The sequence below is a fragment of the Rhodnius prolixus genome, unplaced genomic scaffold (genome assembly GCF_049639745.1).
Source record: "Rhodnius prolixus isolate KJV_2025 unplaced genomic scaffold, Rpr scaffold_10, whole genome shotgun sequence".
Classification (NCBI taxonomy): Eukaryota; Metazoa; Arthropoda; class Insecta; order Hemiptera; family Reduviidae; genus Rhodnius; species Rhodnius prolixus.
This window is the reverse complement of record NW_027411615.1, coordinates 10,785,387-10,809,313: the sequence shown is the minus strand read 5'-3', so window position 1 is coordinate 10,809,313 and position 23,927 is coordinate 10,785,387. Positions and strand designations below refer to the sequence as shown.

The 23,927-nt window shown below is 30.3% G+C and overlaps 2 protein-coding genes across 9 annotated transcripts; one reads left to right on the top strand and one right to left on the bottom strand.

The window, feature by feature from the left end:
* Window positions 1-446: 446 nt before the first annotated feature.
* Window positions 447-13,791, top strand: LOC141456958 (lysocardiolipin acyltransferase 1-like). 7 transcript variants are annotated; one of them, XM_074133391.1, is made up of 9 exons: window positions 447-676; window positions 743-974; window positions 1,875-1,930; window positions 2,177-2,368; window positions 2,963-3,167; window positions 4,193-4,305; window positions 4,389-4,539; window positions 4,620-4,737; window positions 6,441-13,791. In XM_074133391.1, exons 4-9 carry the CDS (start codon window positions 2,198-2,200, stop codon window positions 6,802-6,804), a joined length of 1,122 nt encoding a protein of 373 aa, XP_073989492.1. In that variant the 5' UTR covers window positions 447-676; window positions 743-974; window positions 1,875-1,930; window positions 2,177-2,197; the 3' UTR covers window positions 6,805-13,791. The 7 variants fall into 7 exon arrangements, with proteins under 7 accessions (XP_073989492.1, XP_073989491.1, XP_073989495.1 ...); XM_074133390.1 differs by having other exon boundaries at window positions 743-979; XM_074133394.1 differs by lacking the exon at window positions 1,875-1,930 and having other exon boundaries at window positions 743-979.
* Window positions 13,682-22,858, bottom strand: bur (GMP synthase burgundy). 2 transcript variants are annotated; one of them, XM_074133382.1, is made up of 14 exons: window positions 22,685-22,858; window positions 21,525-21,707; window positions 20,852-20,946; window positions 20,637-20,754; window positions 20,407-20,560; window positions 20,171-20,314; window positions 19,892-20,057; window positions 18,931-19,082; window positions 18,627-18,842; window positions 18,291-18,470; window positions 18,085-18,210; window positions 17,781-18,011; window positions 16,667-16,855; window positions 13,682-14,732 (listed from the first exon to the last, which is right to left on the bottom strand). In XM_074133382.1, the coding sequence occupies exons 2-14, from the start codon at window positions 21,695-21,697 to the stop codon at window positions 14,631-14,633; spliced, it is 2,046 nt and encodes a 681-aa protein (XP_073989483.1). In that variant the 5' UTR covers window positions 21,698-21,707; window positions 22,685-22,858; the 3' UTR covers window positions 13,682-14,630. The 2 variants fall into 2 exon arrangements, with proteins under 2 accessions (XP_073989483.1, XP_073989484.1); XM_074133383.1 differs by having other exon boundaries at window positions 22,586-22,823.
* Between the last annotated feature and the right edge of the window lie 1,069 nt (window positions 22,859-23,927).

Genomic DNA, 23,927 nt, shown 5'->3' with positions numbered 1-23,927 from the left:
AAGACTAATACAAATAAATTTTGCTTTATAAAAGCTGGATTTGTTTCCTTAAAAATCCTATAGATATCATTTAAAAGTTTTTTGCTTGCACTCATTGTTGCTTTTTGCCATAATTGTTTAGTACGGTAAAAGAAAAATCAATGTTATATCTTACAATGCTGATTTTATAATAATGAATTCTGAGTGGTTTCAGGGGATATTGTTCCCTCCTTTACAAAGTTGAGCCAAGCAAACTCCCGGAAACTTTCTATAACCTACACGTAATGTCCAAATTCACTTACTGATATGAATAAATGTAAAGCAATTTCGCAGTTAACATAAACAACGTAAAGTATAAGCACATTTACTAACCAACATTGTTATAAGCATACAAATTTATTTGGCTACATGAATGTCTTATTTAGTTTAGTAAAGTTGTAGACACATTTTAAATGAAGTTTGGACTTTGTCCTCCTTACTGAATTCTATTACCCCAACTAACGATGATCTGATTTATGTATTAAGGACTTAAAAATTAGTTCATTTTTGTTTTGCTGTTACAGGGCCTTTATTACTATTCAAAATGAAGTATTGTTTAGTTTTTACTGTGTATTGTAAGATGATAAAAGACCAACAGATCCATTGGCTCAGAAGTAAAACAATTTCTTAAATTAATAGCTAAAATGACAGCAAGGAGGTAATTAAAATTTCATTTTTGTTTTAACTTCCCTCGATTTTGAGTAGCCACATTTTTTTTCTGAAGGGGACGTAAAAATTGTTTCTGAAGGTGCTGGTCAATTTCATCTACATAGGGACTACTTTATAAACTTCAATGGGTATTAAAAGGCTTTCCCTTTCAACAAGTATAGACGTTGATTACAGCCAACAATATGTAGTTACCATTTAAAAACATTTGCAGAATATTTATACATTTTTAAACGTACTAGGATTTTACTATAAAAGGATTGATTCTACAGAAATTACGGAGAGTTTTGGTAAAGTACGGAGGTTTTACTTTATCTTACAAAATAAGTAATTATCGTTCTCATGGTATCTCTCAGGTCGAATATTATGATTCTTATTAATTAAGTATCAACAGACTTCTCATTTTAATTATCGTTTATAGTTTTACTGATTTTTATAGTGTGTAGGTCACTGAAAATTTGAATAACCAGAAAAATGAAATTTACTTTTTAAGCGTATTTAATTTGTCATTTTCACAGAGCCAATAAAGGCACTATCAATAACTTTATTATTTTGATTTCAAATTTAATGAATAAAAATATGTATCTATACATAGATTTTTTCTTTTTAAATAATATCATGTTTAATTAGTATTTCGGAGCCCACAAAAAAAGAGATTTATGTATTTGAAATGTCCAGAAAAAATTACACTTTTTTTCCTATTTTAAAAAAGTTTGAAAAATAACATTTATTTTTTATGAAAGAAGTGTTACTTTTAATCAAACTGTATTAGATAAATTTAAATCCAGTTAAAAGAAACCTTATAAATTGGCCTAGAATAAAGAGGTAGAAAACCTAGTTTATATTTAGGTCGGTCAGTAACTATTTTCAATCAACCCATTAATAAAATCGTAGAGGTGGTTTTATTAAAAGTGGTCCGTAGTAAGTTCAAAGAGAGAGTTCGTGTAAAAGTGGTAGTCATAGACTGGACCCAGGGATGCTGGATCAATAAGGAACCCTTGGCTCAGTTTACCCTACTCTTATACACACACATGTCGTACTCATTCTGATACAAAACATTTTTGTGCTAATTTAATCTACATAATATCTGTATCCATCCATTAATAAATTGTTCCTATCTTCAACATAAGTTCTCTGCTGTTATTAGTGTTTATTTTTAATAAACATACAGAACAATTCACAATCAACAGGCTCGTCCATTAGTTACTTGGTGTAAAACAGCTGGGGGCAAATTTCCGGGCTTAAGGTAAGCCTAGTTTATTTCTTATACATCTAACTTAACTTTGTAGTAAAGCGACAAATATTATTCAAGTTATATACTGTAACTTTATATACTTTAAACAAGCAGTATGCTTAATTTAAAGACCTTTGTGACCCTGCATTATACAAATCTCAGAGGAATGGTTCACATTAATAAGTTTCTTTTTCTGTCGATTTGGATAAAGTAGTGGATCAAATAGAATTACTTGAAATACATTTTGTTTTTTTGCAGTAATCCAAAAAGAAACAAAACATGCGAGGTAGCAAGTGGAGAGGATTGGTTTATTGCTGTCTCTGGTACTTCAGCATATTGTGTGGCTTTCTGTCGTTGTGCTGCCCAATGTTACCCTTATTGCTTATCAATAATCAAATCTACAGATATGCCATGGATCTCATATTTGCTACCTGGGAGCTATATCCAATCGTAAGTACTAATTATTTGGACCAAACATTCCGATTAAAGTTACGTATAATATTTTTTTTTCCAATAAAAACAAGATTAATTTTTATAAAGGGCATTGCAAAATACGTTATTTAATAAGAAATCCATTTTTATCAACTATTAAAATTTTTTAAAATAATTTTTAATATATAGTCTAGTGTGATTGACTGTTATAAACCACCTTTCTGCTAATAATTGATCCTTACTCATAACATTCCTTGGATTCAGAAACCAAATTTAATTCCAACCACAATTAAACTTATTTTCGCAAAGAAAATTGGGCGAAGATCCCAATCACCCTTGGTCTGGACAGAAGGGTGGGAGTAAAAAAGATCAATGGTATTTTTCACCTTTTGTCTAATGGATCTTCTTCACTAATTCCAACACCATGATAAAATAAGTGGGAGTATTTTCTTGAATGTAATTTTATTCAAGTATCACATTAGCTTGTGGTAAATTTTATGGTTTCAAATTAAAAGTAAATGGATGATTTAAAAAAAAGTCCATGTAAATGCAATATATTTTAATATTTATCTAATAACATTTTCTTGCAATTAATATAAAATGTTTTAACAGGCTCTAATGGAAATTCTTTTCGACACAGAATTCGTTATAAATGGTGATCTTATTCTACCATGGGAAAAATCAGTTTTGATTATGAACCATAGAACAAGGCTTGATTGGAATTTTTTATGGGCCGCAATGCACTACGGTTCAATAACTCCAGCTCATAGACTAAAATTTGTACTGAAAGCTCCAATTAGACATGCTCCTGGTCCAGGTAAGCAAAACATATCTACTACATACTGATGGGCGGTGTTATTTCTGTTCTTTGCCTTCACTAATTGCTTCTGATAATCGTCTGTAATACATGGTGTTTCTGAGCTTCGATTCTTCAGTTATCTTTTGACGCACCTTGGATAAAAACTATTTTTTCTAGAATCTGGTTTTACCCGAGTAGCAGTAGTAGGTTACCAGAGTAGTGTGCACAGTTTTGAGAGATGGATTCTGTTATAAACATTGCACAGCTCTTTCCACACACATTATCAATAAAAGAAAAACAGGTTTTCGAATTGAAAAACCAAACTGGTTTAGTGTAAACCTATTTATTATACTAGTTGCTAGGAAAAAGATTCACTAGCTTAGTGGTTAGCGTATACTGCATTGCAGCGCTAAGTACCCGGTTCGAATCCCGCTGCTGGTCCTTAGATTTTCTTGACCTAGAATTTCTTACAGTTCACTGTCCGCTGGTGGATAGTGTTGTATTAGAGAGTTGCCAGGAGGCCGCAGTGCACTGAAAAAGAGCTCCGGGCGCCAATGACATCAGAAATTGATGCGCCTTAAATAAAAAATAATAATAATAACAACTAGTTGCTGTTTGCCTCCAGCTTGGATCAGTTAGTCATTGGATGTTCCAAATCTTGTATCTTGAAAATGGAAATTCATGAAATTTTGTCTATAACGTCATGGTTATAATCTGTGGAAGTTTCGTTGAAATCAAACAAGATATTGTTTAATCAATTTTTTCACTATCGAAACTAAAATCGTTGCATGGGAAAATCAATTTTATCGCTTTATTGGGGTTTATCTCAAAACTGTACTTGGGAAAGAATGTAAAGTAAAGTAGTAATGGCAGGAATTGAAAGGTTCTACGATTTTATCTATTATTGTCAGAGAATTGATGCACGATTAGATTTAGATGTGAAAATACTCCAAAATTGAAAGGATTTTATTGTGAATTATGATGTAAGCAGTTCAGTTAAAACAATTTTAAACAGTAAAAAAAAAAAAATATTCTAATTAAAGGTTGGGTAATGCAAATGGCAGGATTTTTCTTCATTCATCGTCGTTGGGAGTATGATCGACATCTTCTTAGCGAAATGCTGGAATATTTACAAAAATTAAATCATACTTTCCAGGTATTATTTAAAAAAATATTATTTTTTATACAAAAACATTTAGTTATCTTGATTTTTAACTATACTAAAGAAAAATTTTGTAGGTTCTAATATTCCCGGAAGGTACTGATCTCACAGAAAAAAGCATTTCAAGAAGTAACAAATACGCTGATGATAACAATCTTCAGCATTATTACCAAGTCTTACATCCTAAAACAACAGGATTTACTTTTCTAGTTAATAAAATGAAATCAGGTGAACAAATCATTGATCAGAATAAGATACTTCTAAGTTGGTAAAGTAACAAATTATAACTTATATTTTGTTACTTTTAGGAGGACAATTGGATTCAGTTTATGATCTCAGCGTTGGTTATCCAGGTACATTACCAGAAACTGAATTCGATGTATTGAAAGGAATTTATCCAGAAAAAGTCCATTTTGAAATAAGAAGGTAACAATTTTTTGTTTACGTTCAACTTTAATTCGTTATTTAGAGATAGGATTTAGTGGTTTGAATCAGTCTTCTTGGTGGTACAACAATTCGCTTTCCAACAATCCTATGTTTGCATACAGTAACAGCATGACGGGTTTCATCAACATTACACTTGATGCATGGACATTCATCAATAATGGCTGAGTTGAGCGCATAAATCTTTTTACATATCTCTCAAAAAGTTTGATTGAAAAAAAAAAACTAAGAAACACAACTTTTTCTGTATTGCTTATTATTGCAAAGAATTAGGAGTTATGCCAAAAATTGAATTAGAAATTAAGAAACCACAATTAAGGGGCCTTCGAATTAGTCTGATGTGTTCAAGCACACTACTATTGATTGATTTAGTAGAGCGAAGACATACTAATTCGTCTTTCACCTCAAAGGCTGACAATCTTCACTCTTCAACATTATGTATGGCGTTAGAAGTAAGAAATTTCTAATAAAGTAATTGCTTGGAAAATGTTCCAAACAAAAGTTGTTGATTGTTAACCAACAATCCCATGTTTTCCTTCAGCCTTTTGGATTCTCCCATAATTCATCGTACCATATTAAGGATTTAGAATCATTTCTGCCTAAAGCCATTGGTGCTTCTTCTTGTTTGATTCTAATGTAACTCCTTTCTTAATTTCCTACGATTCCCTTTGAGGGGTTGTTTGAAGATTTATTCTAATTTACTTCTTTGTTTCATTCCCTGGCTTTTATCATTTTGTAATAACTTTCTCTTCTTTCTAGTTACTTCTAGCTGCCTGCTGTACTCACCAGATTTCTGTCATCACTCTTGCCTTAACTTGTTTATTTTTGTAGAGAAGTTCGATATCATATCCGTCCATCTGATATTATTATTATTATTATTATTATTATTATTATTATTATTATTATTATTATTATTAAGCAATGCCTTTTTTTTAACGATCTTAATGGACGAAACAATAAAGTTTGCATCAATAAGATGCTAGCCAACGCACTTTGTATCAAATCTGATCTAGAAACAGGACGTCACTAGGAAAGAAGCTGTCCGCAAGACCAATTGACTTCCTGAAAAACCTCACATTCAAGATAGGAAGGGCTTTTAGCAAGAACTCTGGCCGCTCAGTTTGGCTCAAAATCTTTTGACGTGTAGGCACCAAATTTTAGGAATAGTTTAAGTTGAGAGAATGCTCTCCCCAAGGGAAATGGTGTTTTATCTTCAATTTCATTTCCGACATAGTAGTTCCATAGTTATCTCTAGTATTTGTTAATGAATACTAAGAAGGCAGTTCATCTGTGATTAGATGAAATCATCCTCAGCTCAATTTATGCCCTGCCAAGGAGACGTTTTGTGTAAATATCTTCAGGTAACACCAATCAATAAATGCCTCACTCACGCCATGCTCCTTCAAAACAGAGTGCATCCAAATTAGCTAAATTTCAGTGGCGCCATGGAATGTACAGTTTGAGGCCAGAGGACCACAATCCACGAAGTCTTCTGGTGCTCATTTTGCACAGCTGTAAACATTGGAAAAACCTCATCGTCAAAAAATTATTATTTTTAAAAATACCAAGTAGTTCCAAATGTTAAGGTTCATCAAAATGAACCAACTAATCTCTTTCTTCAGCCAATTTTATTATAGAGCTTGAATAGATATTTATAGAATTTGATCGTTATTATATTTAATCAGGTATCCTGCTAAAGAATTGCCGGTTAGTGAAGAAGATTTAAGAAAATGGCTCTGCTTTAAATGGAAACATAAAGAGGAAACATTAACTAAATTTTATAAAAATGGTAAATTTGATACACCACAAAGAGTAAATTATTGGCCAAGACCACTTAGTAATTCGTTACATTTGTCAGTGTTCTTTTGGACAGCTGTAATAATAATTACATTCTATTTACTTGTAGCTTCCACAATTTTTCAAATATATTCTGTATTAAACTGTGCCATATTTATAACGATGTCGTTCTTAAGTGAGGGTATGTACCATGTTGAGATAGCTTGGTATAAACTTAAGTACCGCCAGTATATTAAAAATAAAACAACCTAAAAATTGTTCTGAAATGGTTAATTTATCTCTTAATTTAGAGACAATCACAGATTGTAGAAAAAATATGACATTGGACCAAAAAAAAATGATGCTTTGTTAAGGTTGTCGTAGGACTGACAATTAAAAATATAAAAAGTTACCAACTGTGTAGGTAGATTATATATATTTAATTGGAGCTAAATGTAAATAAAGGTTAATTTAGTTGTAAACAATTTAAATCTGTGATTTCAAAACTATAAGTTAAAAAGAAAAGTATTAGAGAGAAAATTTAGTAATTTCTTACATGATATACATTTATATAAATAAAAGTGCGGTATTATATTCTTGTATCTATTATATATGTTGTTGATTATGTCTAATTTATGTAAATAATTTTTTAAAAAGTAGATATAGTAGATATATTAAAAAGTATTTTGCTAGTCACACATTACACATAAGGTGCACTTTGAATGAATCGCACCCTTTCAAATCAAAAAGTTGCTTTCATCTTCTGCACTAAGGAAACACTGGAATATTTTTGATAGGGCAGATGATGATTTTTAGATTAAATAAAAATTTTAAAACAAAATGTAGTTTTAAGTATCTGTAAAATCTTAACATATACTTCGAATTTTCCTCAATGCTAATGATAATGAGCTAATGTTTAGTTCTAACCAAATGTGTCGTGAAATTTTCATAATCAAATTTTAAGAATATTATTTAGAGAAGTAGAGGAAAAAAAATTACCATTTCATTTTGTATACTGCTGCGAAATGAAAAGCATTAAATATTAAAATATTGTGATACAACTATGTCTTGTATTAGATGGTTTTTCGAAAGCAAAAATTGTTCAAAATTTTTATTTGAGACCTATAATTAATTTTCAAAAAATTAGCTATTTTTTTTAAATGTAGTTGTGAGGATGCTGTAGAGTACTTATTGAAGATTTAAATTTAGAATATAAAACATTCTATTCTAAAATATAAAAGGAAATATATGATATAATTTTTATACAATCGAGTAATCAGATTTTTTTTTTTCTATTTAACAGCAAATTCAAATTTTATTTTTTTACTGAAGAAATGAGATTGTATTTTTAATTGAGAGTTTGAAGGAATTATTTTATAATTAAATTCGGTTACCTAGTTATTTTTTGTACAACTGAATCAATTCCTATAAACTTTTGCCTTGAAGAAAGAGATGCTTTCTTAATTAATAAATTTTTTCTATTTTCTTGGTCTTTTGGTTAGAGCAAGAGCCATTATTCAGTGGTCTGCCTTTAAGTAGTGGGTAGTTTATCTGTTAATATGTGTAGTTTCAAAAATCATTGTCAGTATGGTTGTCAGTATAGTGCATTATATTTTAATTTTATTTTTCCTTATGTAGTTGTATACGTCTGGTAAATGTTTGGGTAAGTCAGTATAGTGTTGAAGTTAGTTGAAAGTGGGCAGTTCGTCTGTAATACTGCCCTTCGCAGTTGATCCCTACCATTCTTGTACTTGTACTGTAGGCCAAGATAATATGATTGGCTTCAGCAGTGGATTTTTTTTATCGCAGGAGCATATGGGGTCTATTTGTATGCCAATAAGAACCAAATAGTGAGGTGAGTAGTTCTGATTGAATCTCAGTCTGCTCATTGTATAGTAAAATCCTCTGTTTTCTGAAAGTGCTGTAAACTATGGTTTACTGAGTCCAAAGTCTGATGTTGTTAGTGGCACTATGGGTATTTCTTGGTATATCGGCCTTCTAATTTTCGTGTGCTCTCACCCACACCAGATACTCTAATCTACAGTTATAATTTATTTTATATAGAAGAGATAAGTGTCTAGGATCAAAAAGGAAGGGTCACTACTGGGTTGTTATAATTTTCAGAGAGCGTACTGAATATTCGCTGACCAGATGTGGGCTAGGCATTTATTAATGGCTGTGAGTTCGGCTGTAAATATTGAAGATAAGTTGTAAACTTTGAATTGAAAACAGGGGTTAGATTTGGAATTTAATTACCTTATATCTTCACCAATCTTTACCAGTACAAACCAAACATTCATAATTCTGCAAATAATCACAATTTCCTATCTAAGCTTGAAACTGAATTTCCTCAATTCAATTACTTCTATACGGATGATTAAAAGATTCATGATGCTGTTAGGTGCTCAGTCTATTGAGATATTTATTAATCGCATTAGAAAATGATTAAAGGGACTCAGATTTTAAAAATAACTTTTTGTTATAATAAGTTGTTATAAAACTTGTTGTGTTGTCAAAGTTATCTTATCGCTTTCCAATTACTGCCTACGTCTTCAATCTACAGTGCAGATTCCAAGTAGGTTCGATGCTGAGCCAAGTGGAGTCAGTGATTATCAGTCAGGAGAAACTTTAGTAGTTGCTGAGAATGGTAAATTTTGTTTTTAACATGATTCCCTGATTTCTGAATTTTCGTTACCAATGAAATGCTTTGATTGACTAATTACAAAAAAGAAAATATTGAAACTAGAACTTTAACTTACTGATAGGAGACTGATGGGTGAGAGTGAATCTTGCCAGATGCATAGATGTTTCAGCATGGAGCCCTTTCTTCAACTTTCGTCTTTTATGTAATTATTAATGTTCTTTTTTTCCATTTTTTAGGAGTTAATATAGCTTTTTAAATCCATCTACTCAACCTAAAACTCAGAATGTTATTGACCGTTGAAATAATTTAATAATTGAAGAATTTCGTCTCGACAAAGATTAGCTTGTTCTGTCTGATTGGCTTATTGAAGAGAACTTCCTATTTAACAACGAGTTGTCGTTTAGCTGAAAGTAAAATTATTCCTTTGGTGTTGGAAGTACTCTAACTGCTTTCGTTAGGTCACATATATTTACATATTTATACTTGTGAATCAGCATTTTATGCCCGAGTTGTATAATCCTATTCCTCCAAGAGACTCTGCCTAAATTAAGGTGCATTTTTGAAAGCATTTACATACAAATATATTTAATTCAAGGGACATATCAATTTAAATAAGTGCACACAGTACTATTTTTACCAAACTAGTTAATTAAAAGTTTGTTGTATAAGAAGTATTTATGGGTCCATTGAGTCTATTCATTTATTTTATTAAAAACCCATATTGAAGTTCCATATTGATTCGTTAAACTTTATTAAAAGAGAAAAGATTTTTCTAAACACGTCGAGTTTTAAGTTCTCTTATTATATAGTGTATGTGTTATATGATGAAGAACTGATATTTGCAATTTCAAGTACATTTAGTTTATTACACTATTTTTTATTGATCTATTGCCAAAAAAGACGTGCCAGTCAAATGCTATCACAAGTAACTTGAGCTGTGAAAGAATTGTAACTGTTTACATTTGGAAAAACTTGAAAATTTCCAAGAATTTATGTTTCTATGCAAAATAAATAAGACCTTCGAAATTGAGTTCGCTTGAAATAACGTTTTAGAACACCTCAATCCTAATTTGTTTTTGCTCTGGAAGAGTGAGTGAACGCAATTTTCGGTGTTAGAAAATATGGCATGAATTTGGGGGCTGGTAAAACGAACATAACTAAGCTACTGTAGTAGTTTCTCATAGAAGTTTCTTCAAATATTTATGGGAAGAAACAATTTGGTTTTTTTATCGATGGGAAAATGCCAAATATTCCTTTATTTTGTGACATCTTTAGGACGGCCCTTTAGTCTGTTGGTCACTTATTCTCAGAAGTAGTTTAGGTATAGACTGAAAAATTCCAAAAAATTGTGTTTTATAAATGATTTAAGATAAGCTCGGTCAAAAATCAGTAACCTGTATGATAAGTTGATTTTAAAAATTATTAAATTGGTTAATAAATAAAGCAAAAAATAAGAAATACAGAAAGTTTGAGTTTTTATTCCGGATTTTTGTGTTAAAACTGTGATCGAAACAAGTGAATACTTAAAGCATGTTTCTTGTACGCGTCCTTTTGTAGGTGTTTAACATTAGTTAGAAGATGTCTTTAGATACTGGTCTAGAAAAAGCATAAGAAAGAAGTTATTCTAAATAACTTAACGCCTTCAGGATGTAATAACAGGATATAATAAACAAATTATAAATTTATTCATTGTAAACATGTTTTGTAAGGAATACGAAAAAATAATAATTATCTAAATTAGAAATTGAAATGCAGTGTCTTAAAAGTATCACATTTCGGAAAAAGACTTTTTTGGCAAATTGTACTTATTTATTTATTTTTTTTTTATTTATTTTTATAATATTTATTTATTTTTTCCGCATATTATTTAATAATATTAAGTAGAAATGATGTGTTGTAGATGCAATATAAAATTTTATAAGGAGTAAATAGAAGTAAGTGCACTCATTGAAGGTCTAATAAATAGTATATATGAGAAAATATTTACTGTTGCAAATAGTCAATTACTTGAAAATGATTGTTTATACAAACTTTATACTGTGAATGTGTGTAGAGTTAGTTACTTTTCATACAATAGTTTTTGGTGACACCATGTGTAAATGTATGTGTAAATTTTTTTTTCGATTAACTCGTTAGAAATTGTATTCAAAATAATAAAATTCTTTTATAACGATAAAAACTTCATATTCCAAAATGTTTCCTGAATTACTAAATCGGATGAGGAGACTGTTTTATATTTTATTATAAATTAAAAAAATAACATTGTTTTGGTAGCCTTTAATAGTTACAATAATTTGATTTAAAACTATGGCAACACTTTTCTTGTTCAAAGAAATCCGTTGTATCGAAGATTATTTTCATATTTACCTCCAGAGATCTTCCCCCAGATTAATTTCTTTCTCGTTTATCATCTACTGATGGTCACGAATGTTATTTGTAAATTAACAAATAATCATTTTCATTGTGAAAAGGTTCACATAAAATGTTTAATTTCATAGGAAATATCCTTCCCCCAATACTAAATTTATAAAAGAATTTACAAACAGAGTTTTTTAAATAAGCAAAATAAAATGTCTAAATCTTCCAAATTATATTAAACTTTTAGTTTACATAATTTTGTGTTTCAAAAGTTTGTATCCTTTCATTCAAAAAAATATTTAAATATAAATTGTTTGAAGAATAATTGAAGTTCTAATTGTCTTTTATTTATGTTTGAATATTAAATTTATTCTATTTAAATTACTTTACTACGTTTATTAAACGAAACAGAGTCAACAATTCTCTTTTTCAAAAAAAAAGAAGCATAAGGAATCAGTAATTGTGAAAAATTTCCACTTCGTAAATACCACATTATCGCTTCTCGGCCTTTTGGCTAAGATCTAAGTGTAGTAAACACCATTATAAATTATTTCCTTCCAAAAGTACCACTGGGCTTCCAATGGCTGTTAGGTGTGTTACGTTGTGGCTTATGAAAAAGGTGTACAATGTGAAGGGAAGTCCAGAATGCGGTAGAATTCTATTTTTAATAAAGAGATAATCTATTTTATTTATTAAATGTTACCGTTTTATTTAGAAAATATACTTCGTTTTTGTACCAATTAACTGCATTGCACAGTTTCAGAAACAATAAACACTGACAAATAAACAACAATAAAGTAATAAAATTACTTAGTATGTATACTAAGCACACAAATTTAAATACTATTGCACTGATTCCTATTTTTGTAAACAAAATTGTTTAATTTTCACTTTCCCTTAAGAGACAACTCGTATTGTATTCTCACCTCATTTTTTCAATATTTCACAATTTTATAAAATAAATAATTGAAAGAGCAATTGAATTCATAGAGTGCAAAATATAAGTTAGATAGCTCTAAGCACATTCCCAAGCTTAACATATTTCATTTCCAATAATAAACCTCGAAGACAAGAAGCATTTATTCAAAAAATAAGATGTCTTAATATAACTTCCACCTTCTTCCAAGGCTACCAACAAAGAAGTGCTGCTGGACTAGTAGACCTTTTAATACGCATTGTGTCCATAAAAGCCTTTCTGCAAGCCAGGTGGTTCAAAATTCAGGAAATGCTACTAAGCTGAGAACCATTTTGAAACCCTTTTACCTGTTTTTAGCCTGTTGAAAATTATTTGAAAGAAAAAACTTGTTTTTTATCATTAATATCAGGGGCTCTGGAGCACAAATCTCAGTTAGCAAAGTTAAGTTCATGGAATACGTGAAAAATTGCATGGAAAATTGAAAACATGGAAAAATGCATTTTCCGGTGATGGAAATCCATTCCAACATTTAGGACTGACTCCTGAAGTCCTTCACAAACACCTAGTACCTTCACAGGGATGTGAAGGAATCATTACTTCACTTAATCAACTGTTAATAATTTTTTTTTATGCTACTGAATACTATCTTACCTTTATTGCTTTTGTTCTATTTTACAAGGAAATCCTTTGCATAGTTAGGAATACAGTATTAATGAATATCAGGGACGTTTAGAAAAAAAAAAAAAAAATCATGAAAATGTCAAGCATTGGAAAAGATTTTGTTTTTTGTTTAATCATGGAACAATCAGTGTCTGTCATGCCTTTAAGTCATGTTTATTTCTTTTGTCAAATCACCCTCCCATAAAACATTTTTATTATTAGAAAAACAAAGAAGGCAAATTTCCCTTGATGTTTTCTTGTGTTAAGTTTACTAATTTTATCACGTTACTTTCTTACCATATGAGTTAATTTACCCACTCTGAAACGGTTGTGACTTATTCCTTTGTACCAAGAAGCAATTTTCGTCAAAATTCATGTACATATTTATGCTTATTTCTTTAAACCATTGTTTTTAGGAACCATCACTTTTTAAAAAGAATAAATTAATAATCTACGAAAATGATGTATTAGGAAATTACGTTTCCAAAATTATAAGAAAAAAATTGAAACAGTAGCATAAATTATATATATATAAAGGGGGGCTTCAAGGGACTAAAAATAAATAATAATAATTTAGCAGAACAAATTTATATAAAACATCTTAAATTTGATTAATTTATCACAAAGTAAAAAAAAAAAAAAGTTAAAAAATTATAACAAAAATAATACCGGCCAATTTAGTGATGCACGGTCTTTTAAAGTAGCAACTTTTTTTTTATAGCTTATGTTCACTCTGAGATTAAATAATTTATCTTCTTATTATGTTATGTTACATACAAATAAATAAATACAAAATTTATGAAATGCAATATAGGATTTGTGTTTCTTAATGGAGGACGAATCTCTTGATCGTATAACATTCACTTTGATAAAAGCCGTTACATTAAGGTAAGCAATAATAAAATTATAATAAATATATTTTTTCTATGTAATTCCAAAATTGTACACTAGAAGATTGATGGCGCTTATGTATACGTATATTTGAAAAGACTTTTCAACACCATTTATTTAAGTATGAAATCTAAAATTAAAGCAACAATCTAAAATCAGCCTTACTCGATGCTTGAATAGAACTTCCATTATGATTACCACCAGTATACCTAGCTATCTTACGGGTACCTTTTCTAACTTATTATAAGCCAAAATAATTCATTAAAACTGAGAGAAGTAAAAAAAAAAATAGAAAATGAAATTTAAGTGCTCCCGCAATGAAAAACCTGCCTCCCTTAGGGCACAAAATAAATATAACCAGAATTTATTTAAATTTTTTCTTTCTTTTTTTTTTAATCACTTGTCAATAATTATTTAAACATACACTTTTACTCTTTACAAAAAATTCATAGTGCTACTGAGTCTAATTTTAATTTCATTTACAAAATGGTTTTTATTTATTTAAATTTTAATTTTTTTTAAATACAACTCAAGCATTTCCTCCCCGAAAAAGGTAATTGTTAACAAAAAATCTCATATTAAAAACATAATCACATGTTATTTACATTTAATGTTTTGTGCCACTCTAAGTCACTCCCATTCAGTTGTTCCTGGAGGTTTTGCTGTTAAGTCATACAACACTCTCGATATGCCAGGTATAGACGCTACTTCAGACATCATTTTCTGAACAATCTGTAAAAATAACATTGATATTATGTAAAGGGTAAAAAAAAAAAAACACCTAGGTTAAAAAACTATTTTTTCTGCAACCGTGTAGGAATGTTCTCATTACTCAATTAAAATCAGCTGTGTAATTAATGCCCAACTTTACCTTACTAGTGGGGAAAAATTCCCATTAGTGTCACTTTCCTCACTAGTGAGTGGAAAAACTTTATTGTGCTTCCTTGATATAAGAAGTTTTGTTATTAACATAAATATTTTCTGTAAAACTTTAATAAGCTTATTTAACGTAACTAAATAATTAAAAAACGAATGTTAAAAAATAAAATAAAAATTGAAAGGAATATAGAAATAAAAATAATATTTTAATAAATAATTAGATATTTTTAATTATAACAGTTAAAAAGGTTATAGTAGTACCTTATAGAAATTTAAAATGGATTCTAGTGATTCCTGTTTAGTTTTTTTCTTTCAGTTAATAACCCTAATGGTTGCAGAAAAAAATATAATATTTAACTCGAGTGTAAAGTATTTTCCACACTTGTTAAATAAATAACTATTCCTTTCAATTCAAAAATGAAAAATAATTTTTCCCCCACTTAAAGCAGACATAAAACAAGTAAAAGAAAATTGAACTGCTGATTTTCTAAGTGAGAGTACTAAAGTGCAACAACTACATTCTTTAAGAAGTGAAAAAGAAACCCCGCGTTGCAAAAGGAAGTAATCGTTTATAGTACTACTCCGACAGATAGCTGACGCTCCTTTCTACGTGACTAACCTCACTCTTCACAACGACCTTAACATCCCCTTCGTACACCAACTCGCAAAGATTAAATATCAAAAATTCCATACTGCTCTCTCCAACTGCTCCAATGCTCTTATACTGTCTCTCGCCTCCTCTGACAATCCTTCTAACTATCCTCCTCGCCGACTGAATCGCCAGTGGCCCCGCTTCTTCCTTGAGGTCTGAAGACCTAAAGATCATTATATCCCGTAGAGAGTGCTACCACAGGGTAGTTTCTCTCCTCCTGCTCTTCACGTACCAATTAATCTTGTACTTCCTGATTTACTTATTGTGTATATGTATATACAGATTGTAGATAACTTAATAAATTAAAAAAAAAAAAATCGTTTATAGTTGTTACATTATTATTTATTTAGCTTTTGTGTTTATTTGGAGAAATAACAGATAATAACAGATCATAAATCCAGACATCCCAGGAAGGTGGTTAGACTTTCATGATATAAAATAGAAGTACAGAAAAAGATCGCGGGAACACCAGATACTTGTTGAAAGCAATAATGAGGACAGAAATAGCATTTCGCGTATAAACCCCATGTCGCTCTTCAGAAAACTAATTATCATTTATCATTTATCCTCAATACTAATATGTTATCAAGTATAGAAGGTGTTTACGATACAATCACTTTCAGGACCTCTGTAAATCCAGAATATACATGTGTGAATTGCAAAAAATACCATAATATTTCGCATAACTTGTCCAGCATAGGCCAACTCTTCATATGGCAAGGGGCCTATTCTATAGAGACAAGAGCCTCCAAACAATTCTTTTTCACAATAAATTAAGAATAAAATGAGTCATAAAGTAAATAGTTGATAATCAGAGTGTCCAGGCCGTAAATGCTTGAGAGAAAAACCCAAAATACAAATCTCCGATTACAGAAAACGTTCCACGTATCCGGCCTTACTTAACATAATCTTCTTTAAAAAATACTCTTTAACAGTGATTTAGACATAACAGAGTGTACACCTTCTAGGGAAGTAGGGTTCGAATCTGATCGAAAAACAGCCCCCACACACAGACTTTTTTCCACTTGAGAGATTTTCTAATACTGGGCGCAAGGATCCGCTATTACAGTTGGCGTCGGAAGTGCCGAACTTAATAATACTTATATTTTATTATAATAAAATGCTGAATACTTACATCAACAGGAATATGAACACCAGGAACAGCAGGTATTCCTGTCATGAAATCTTGTGTTATAAAAGGGCGGATAACAATGGATCGTTGGCAAGAAGGTGCTCTTAGGGCAGCATCTCTGTCAAAGTGTAACGGCAGTAAAATGACCGGCATTTGTGAAACCTTTCGCATATATTCGCTGTTATTTAATACCTGAAAGAAAAATTATATATAGTTAAGATTTGTGAATAGTAAAATCAAAAGCACCATATCTAGTAGCTTCATTTAATGTCTTTCTGTACAACAAATATTTAGATTATCAGTTAAGTAAGTGTACGCCCACTGCCTCCCAACAAGACTGAATCACAAGTTCATAAATTATAACAAGTTTTTCGTATTTAAAATTTAAATTTTATTTCAGTGAATATTTTTTTAGAGTTTACATATGATAGAAATTTTTAAATTTTTTTGAGGTGGCTTCTCCTTACATTTTTTATAGGCGCTAATACTGTTAAATGTATGACGAATTCAAGTGTTATCTGTAGTGAGAGAACTTATTGTGGAGGCCGGCACCGTGTTGAATGATAATCTCTTTATCAATCAAAGGAGCTGACCGCAAATGGCCTCCCACTTCAGTACAGTCAAACAACCGATAGCACAGGCAATCAATACAATGAGACTAAACTTTTGTAATCCCTTCCCTATATAACAATAATTAAAATTTTCCGAGATATCTCTATTCCATCTCCCAGCAGAAGTTTCTGTTATGCATACAAACGATTCCCACAGTATAGCGCTCAGCAAGCTGGAGCCGTACTCAAGGTAGAAGTTATCAACTTCTTCTACCCAGGCAATCTTGAATGGCACAGAACTGATTTGAGTCTGATTGGCCTAAGCGTAATTTTTCCAGGATTTAGGAATCCTAGATTCCAATTCAGATTAGTACCTCTTGGATGGAGTTTTAATTTCGTTCTTCAAAAGCGAATACGCCTTCTTTCCCACAGATTCCTCGATAAGTATCTAAAATATATTTAGCTTAATTCTTAGAGAATGCCGAAAATATGCTTGATATGACCAAATAGAAAAATCATTAAAAGTTATAAAATAAAGTTTTACTACAATAATTGAGAGTACTTACCTGAGTAGCTAGATGATCCGCCTGTCTCACTGTAGCAAGAACATGGGTAGTCAAATAAGTAGGCGTAATATCCTGTACGGGATCTTTCACTAGTCCACCTCCAATGTAGCAAACACGATTAACGTTATGACATACTCTTGGTATCAATTTTGAAAGAATTATTAGATCTTGCCAATCTGGATCCTTTTCGCTAGAAATTCCTACTACGTAATTGTAACTTCTGCAGTCTCCCTATGTATAAATATTTATTTATTGAATTAAATTGTAGTAGTTTATAACAAAAACAAGAATATTCCAATATTACCTGCACTCCAACACTTCTTATAGGAAGGACTGTAGCGGCCAGGTGTTGTTTACTAGAAACTTTACGAAGCTGAAGCCTTTCCTCTTCACTTGTAGCATTTTCTACACGATTTAAAAGCGCATGATTCTAAAAACAAGTAGCAATACAAAAAATTATTTAAAGAATATGTTGAAAAAGAATGGTATAAACCTTTTTTTAAAGCTAACCTTTTGTAACATCTGATCATATTCTACAATGATTTTGACGAGAACTTGGGTTTCAGAAAAATCCCTTTCCATGTATGGTTCGTCTCCGCAAAGTACTCTTATTGCAAGGCCAGGACCAGGAAATGGATGCCTCTTCACAATATCCGCTGGAAGGCCTACATCTTGTCCCAACATGCGTACCTATAAAAATGCCCAGTAAGTCCTAAATATAACTACAACTCTTTAGGAAAAAAATGCCCTCCCTTGGAAAGTTATCAACTCGGCTTCGAGCGTCCCAAATAAGCTAGATATTAAAAAATATTCTTAACGAGTAAATTCATTTTGTGTAAAAATTACCTCATCTTTGTGAAAATCTTTAAGAGGTTCCACAACTCTTCCTGAATCTCGAAGAGTTCGCACAAGTTGTGAGTCATTATGATGTGTCTTGATTACGTGCGCTTTATTAGAGGCAAGATGAGATGCAGATTCAATTAAATCTGGTCTTAATGTTCCTTGTGCTAAAACTACTTCTTCTACACTTAACTTCATGTCAGCTATTACATCGTTGGCCACCTGCAATATTTTAATAATTTAGACGAACAGTTTTTTTTCTTTTATACTAAAACTGAATTAAAAATAAATTTAAGATTAAAACAATTGCCTCAATAAATATGTCTCCAATAATTTTTCGTTTTTCTTCTGGATTCGAGGTCATGCATAACATCTTAGTAACGGTTGTTCTAGACGTTGGATCGTTTTTATCTGCTGGCAAGGTAGTTGTTCCATACATGAATTGTTTCGATGCATTAATTACTGCAACAATGTTTGAAATATTATTATTTATTTATTTACTAACAAACTTATAGGTAAATACCTTTAGCTGGGAGTTGTAACAAAAATGCACAAACAGTAAAAAATAAAAATAAAGTAAAATAAAGTAAAATAAATAAAAAATAAAATAACATTTCATTAATACGGTAATAAAAAAAAGGAAACTATTCTTTATGAGGTAAAAAAGTGGAAAACTAAAAAATAATTCATTGACATAAGTGTCAATAGCTTAAGTGAAAAATAGCTTAATTAGTTAAACATACTCGTAAATTACTCAGCAGTTATCACCCTAAGAGCAAAGAACTTCTGAGCTTCAGAGCTTGTTACATAAAACTGTAAATATCATTAATTTGATTCACACTATTTATATCTAACAACTTGAGAAGGTTATCATTTTTAGATTCATTTGAAGAATAGTACGAGTTGAGAAAATGGACTTCTAATGGGTAACATTCAAAAAACGAAATGAACAACTGAATCTGGAGAAAAAAGAGTTACAAATGAGGCAAAGATTGTTTTCACAAAATTCATAATAGGTTTCATTAATATAGAACCTAGCCTTGGATAAATATATAAGCATTAAACATTACTAAAGTCTGAAATATTACAGTACCTCATCACTTTGTGTACTTTACCCCTAGATCGCCATTATTTTAAAATACCTATTTGTTTCAATATATATTTTAAATGCATTTAAGCATTAGTAAAAGCTTAAGGTTACACAGAAATTAATTAAAATTCTAAAATATCAATGCATTGGTGAAAATTAGTCACCAATTAGAATGTTTTACCTTTCAGATCTATTCCCAGTTTGTTGAGAGATTGTTCTACTTTAGCACTTTCCCCTTTCCTCATGAATCCATTATCTATATGCAGAGCTATAACTTGCTCTTTTGGCAGCGCCTTGTGTAGTAGTGCTGCACAAACCGCAGAATCTACTCCACCGCTAACTAGTAACTAATAATATAAAAAAAAGTGTATAAATGTTTAGAATTCTGCCTGCTCCAATGCTGCCATTATAAATTAGGGTGCTTTTGCAATAGAACAGAAAAAGATAGTATATTACTTACTAGAACTTTACTTTTACCAACAGCTTCTTGAATATATTTTATACATTCAAGTTCCCTACTCTGTAGGGTATAATTTCCTGTCAAGCCTGACACTTCAAACAGAAATGAATGCAGCATTGCTTTACCATTTGTTGTTAATTCCACCTGTTAAAAAAAAAAAAAAATGATCAAACTTAGTGCTGCACAATACAAACGAATAACAATTTCTATTTTTAGGAAAATATAAATTATTTTACCTCGGGATGAAACTGAAGTCCATATAACCTCAACTTATCATTGGCTATTCCTGCCACTAAATTACCAGAATGAGCAGCAATCTTGAAAGACTCAGCTACTTTATCAATACTGTCGCCATGAGTTAATAAAACACTTTGGCTTTTCTCTAAACCTCTAAAACGTTCAATTATTTTTTCACTTTTGTACTATTAAGTTTATTATTCACAAGAAATATTAATTAAATTCTTACTTAAAAAGAATACACTTTTGATCAATATCTACAGTGAATTGTCCATCTTCTCTAACATCTTTCCTTATTACCTGGCCTCCAAACTCTTTATTCATCATTTGCATCCCATAGCAAATACCTAAAATGAAAAGCCAAATCCGCAAATTTGAATCACTGTATACTATGGAAGAACATAAAAGAAATTCTGATTCTGACAAGTAACATTAATTCCCAACCTAGAACTGGTAATCCTATTCTAAATATATCTGCATCGTATCGCGGTGCATCTTCTGCATAAACTGAGTTAGGTCCACCTGATATAATAATTGCCCTGAAAATAGAACACATATTTAAGAAAACATTAGTGCTGAACAATGTAGTATTAGGCATACCAATTAAATTACAATGTAAGGACATAATCTTTCAGGGGAATGTATAGAGATTGGAAAAGTGGGCATATTCTTGTAATTTTTAGAACAAGAAGAATTTCTTGAAATTGATTCTCTTCATAGAGTTATTTTGTGATAGTTTTCTTCACTTTTCAAAGAATAGATTTTTATAGAAATATCCATACAGACAAGAACTCTCGAATTATAGGAGTTAAATAACTCAGCAAAAATATATTTTTCACATCTTTGGGGATATTATAAGCACAAATTTTTCCAATGAAATGAGTTTTATTTTTTAAAAAAAATCCTAATGTCACTAATTGCCCATTTGAAATACTTCACACTCCATAGGAATTACTTTTAATAATGTCGTACTACTGTCCACCTATTATTTAAATAAAAATGTGCATCGCTGATAGCGAACGATGTTGGAAAAAGTAGAGAAAGAACCTAAATTAATTATATTTCCAATTAAATAATATTTTATGTAGATAATATATTTTTTAAAAAGCACTCTTACTTATATCCTTTTTCTTTTAAATTAAACGCTGGGGTGTCAAGTGGTAGAATTTCTGTTTCCACACATAATTCTCGAACCTTTCGATCAATTAATTTGCCATATTGTGCACCTGCATCCAATATAGCAACCTTGTCCCAACTACCGGCACCATTAATTCTGAGCTTGTCTTCCATAACCCGTAACCTGTAAAGCATGGGTTACAATAGGATTATTGATACATTAGATTGGATAAAGTAAGTCTTATAAATACTAGTCCCAAAATAGCAGAAGAGGAGATAATTCTAAAGAAGACAATAATTAAAGCGACCAAGATTTAAAAAAAAAATTAAATAAAAATATAGAACAAATTGCTTGCAAAGAATTAAAATTGTTCATTTAACAAACTTAAAAGTACACTGCCCAACTTTTCAAAAAAATTATTTTAACAGAGCTGCCAGCAAATTTAAATTACATTTTATAAATTATTCCATTCTATTCAGTAATAATTTGATTGGGTTTATATCAACGGTGCTAACTACACACAAGACAACGAAACTTACACCAATCAGACCCTAATAACTCACATTCCAGCTAATCTCACTTAATAAAAAATGTGTGATGACTGAGTTTTGATGACTATAACCTGAACGGGTAACATCATATAGAAATCAACCCAACGAAGGTAAAGGCAGCTGAAATTAGTAAGTTGGACACTGGAGAAATGAAAAGGCATGAAGCGAAATAAAAAAAGAACATGCATTAATCTTAAACTTTGAATCCTAGCTGAAATATAAAAATAATTTTTATAAATTTTTATAATTCCAGAAGCAAATTTAAATTGTTCCTAATGTGCCTTACAAAATAAAGAAGTTTACATCTCATTGAGGCTTTTAATGAAAAAAACTAATTGTTTAATCACACGTTTAGGTTGGGGAAAGTGAAGATACAAACTATATATAAGAAGTGTAAGTCATAAAATTTCTATGTATGAATGTTGCCAATTATTATTTAATGCAACTCTTCCGTTTTATTTCTATTTAAAATTAGTTTTAAAAGTACATTATCACAACTGTTAACATTACCATTAGCGGTGAACTTATGGATCACTTAATGGTAGAATACACGGTTCTACACGCTAGTCACCTAAAAACTGGCACAGAATTTAAAAAATAAATACTAACCTTTTATTGCATACAGTACAAGATAAACGAAAGGCTATAAAATAAGTAAATTCACAAAGTTATATATGCCGCAACCAGACCTTCCTCTCTTCTATACACATGCTTGCTTACTAAATTACAGAAGACTGAAGTTCCAATCGTCAAACTCAAAGTCATTAAACTGATTACATCAAATACAAATGTTAGCCTCCATAACTTTTGAAGCTAAAAAGTGATAATTAATTATATGTTAATGTCAAAATTTAAAGACATTAAAATAAAAATAAATTCCATAGATTAATCCCGCGAAATTCAAATTAAAAATTAAACACTACTAATCACGGTTTTAAACATCTCTTGAAAATCTATTTTTATGTCGAATTCAAGGTTAAAATAGAGTGTATTATAGATACAATATTTTCATTATAACACACATTTTTTGATTAATATTTGAAATATTTATCATACTTTTATAAATGAGTAACATGAAAGAAAAACTTAGAAAGCAGCGAGGAAAGAATTTTTGGCATATTTTCTTAATGTTATAATACCATTGGAAATGTTAATAAAATGATAATATAAAATCTGGTACAAATATTCTCAAACTTTCTCCTAGCTCAGTTTAGGAAAGAAATTTTTTGAAACCATTTTGGGCGAGAAATGAGGTCCGATGTGAAACTACAAGACTGACCTTCCGCAATTCGCGTAATAAAATTTTCTACGAACTATTTTTGCAAAAAAAAAAAAATCGTTTAAAAAATACATATAATTCGCAATAAAGTGGCACTTCTGCTCAATGGACTTTTTACTAATTTATAATTTAACTTAAATATTTATTTTCAGTTAATAAAATAAGATAATGAAACCGCTCAATACACATACACTGGGCCAAAAAAGTCTGTGAACACTAACCTAAATTTTATTACTTTTATTATTATCTTATTAGAAACTTCTTTTATTTTCAAATGAAATATACTATTCGATAGAGAGAAACCAGAGTTTTTCATTTTATATTCAATCTTTTATTTTTGTTCAGCAGGAATATCACAATTAAATGTTTAACAAAACAACACCCCAAACGAATGCAAAAAAAGTCTGTGAACAGCTGTATAAATATGTAAAAACATTAAGATAACAAACAGAAAAACGATTGAATAAAGTTTCAAAGTTCTCTATTGTATTGTAGAAACCACTACAGTCAGTTTTGTGAATAAATAATCTAATTAGTACATATTTAACCACTAATATGGAAGTTCCCAGACCA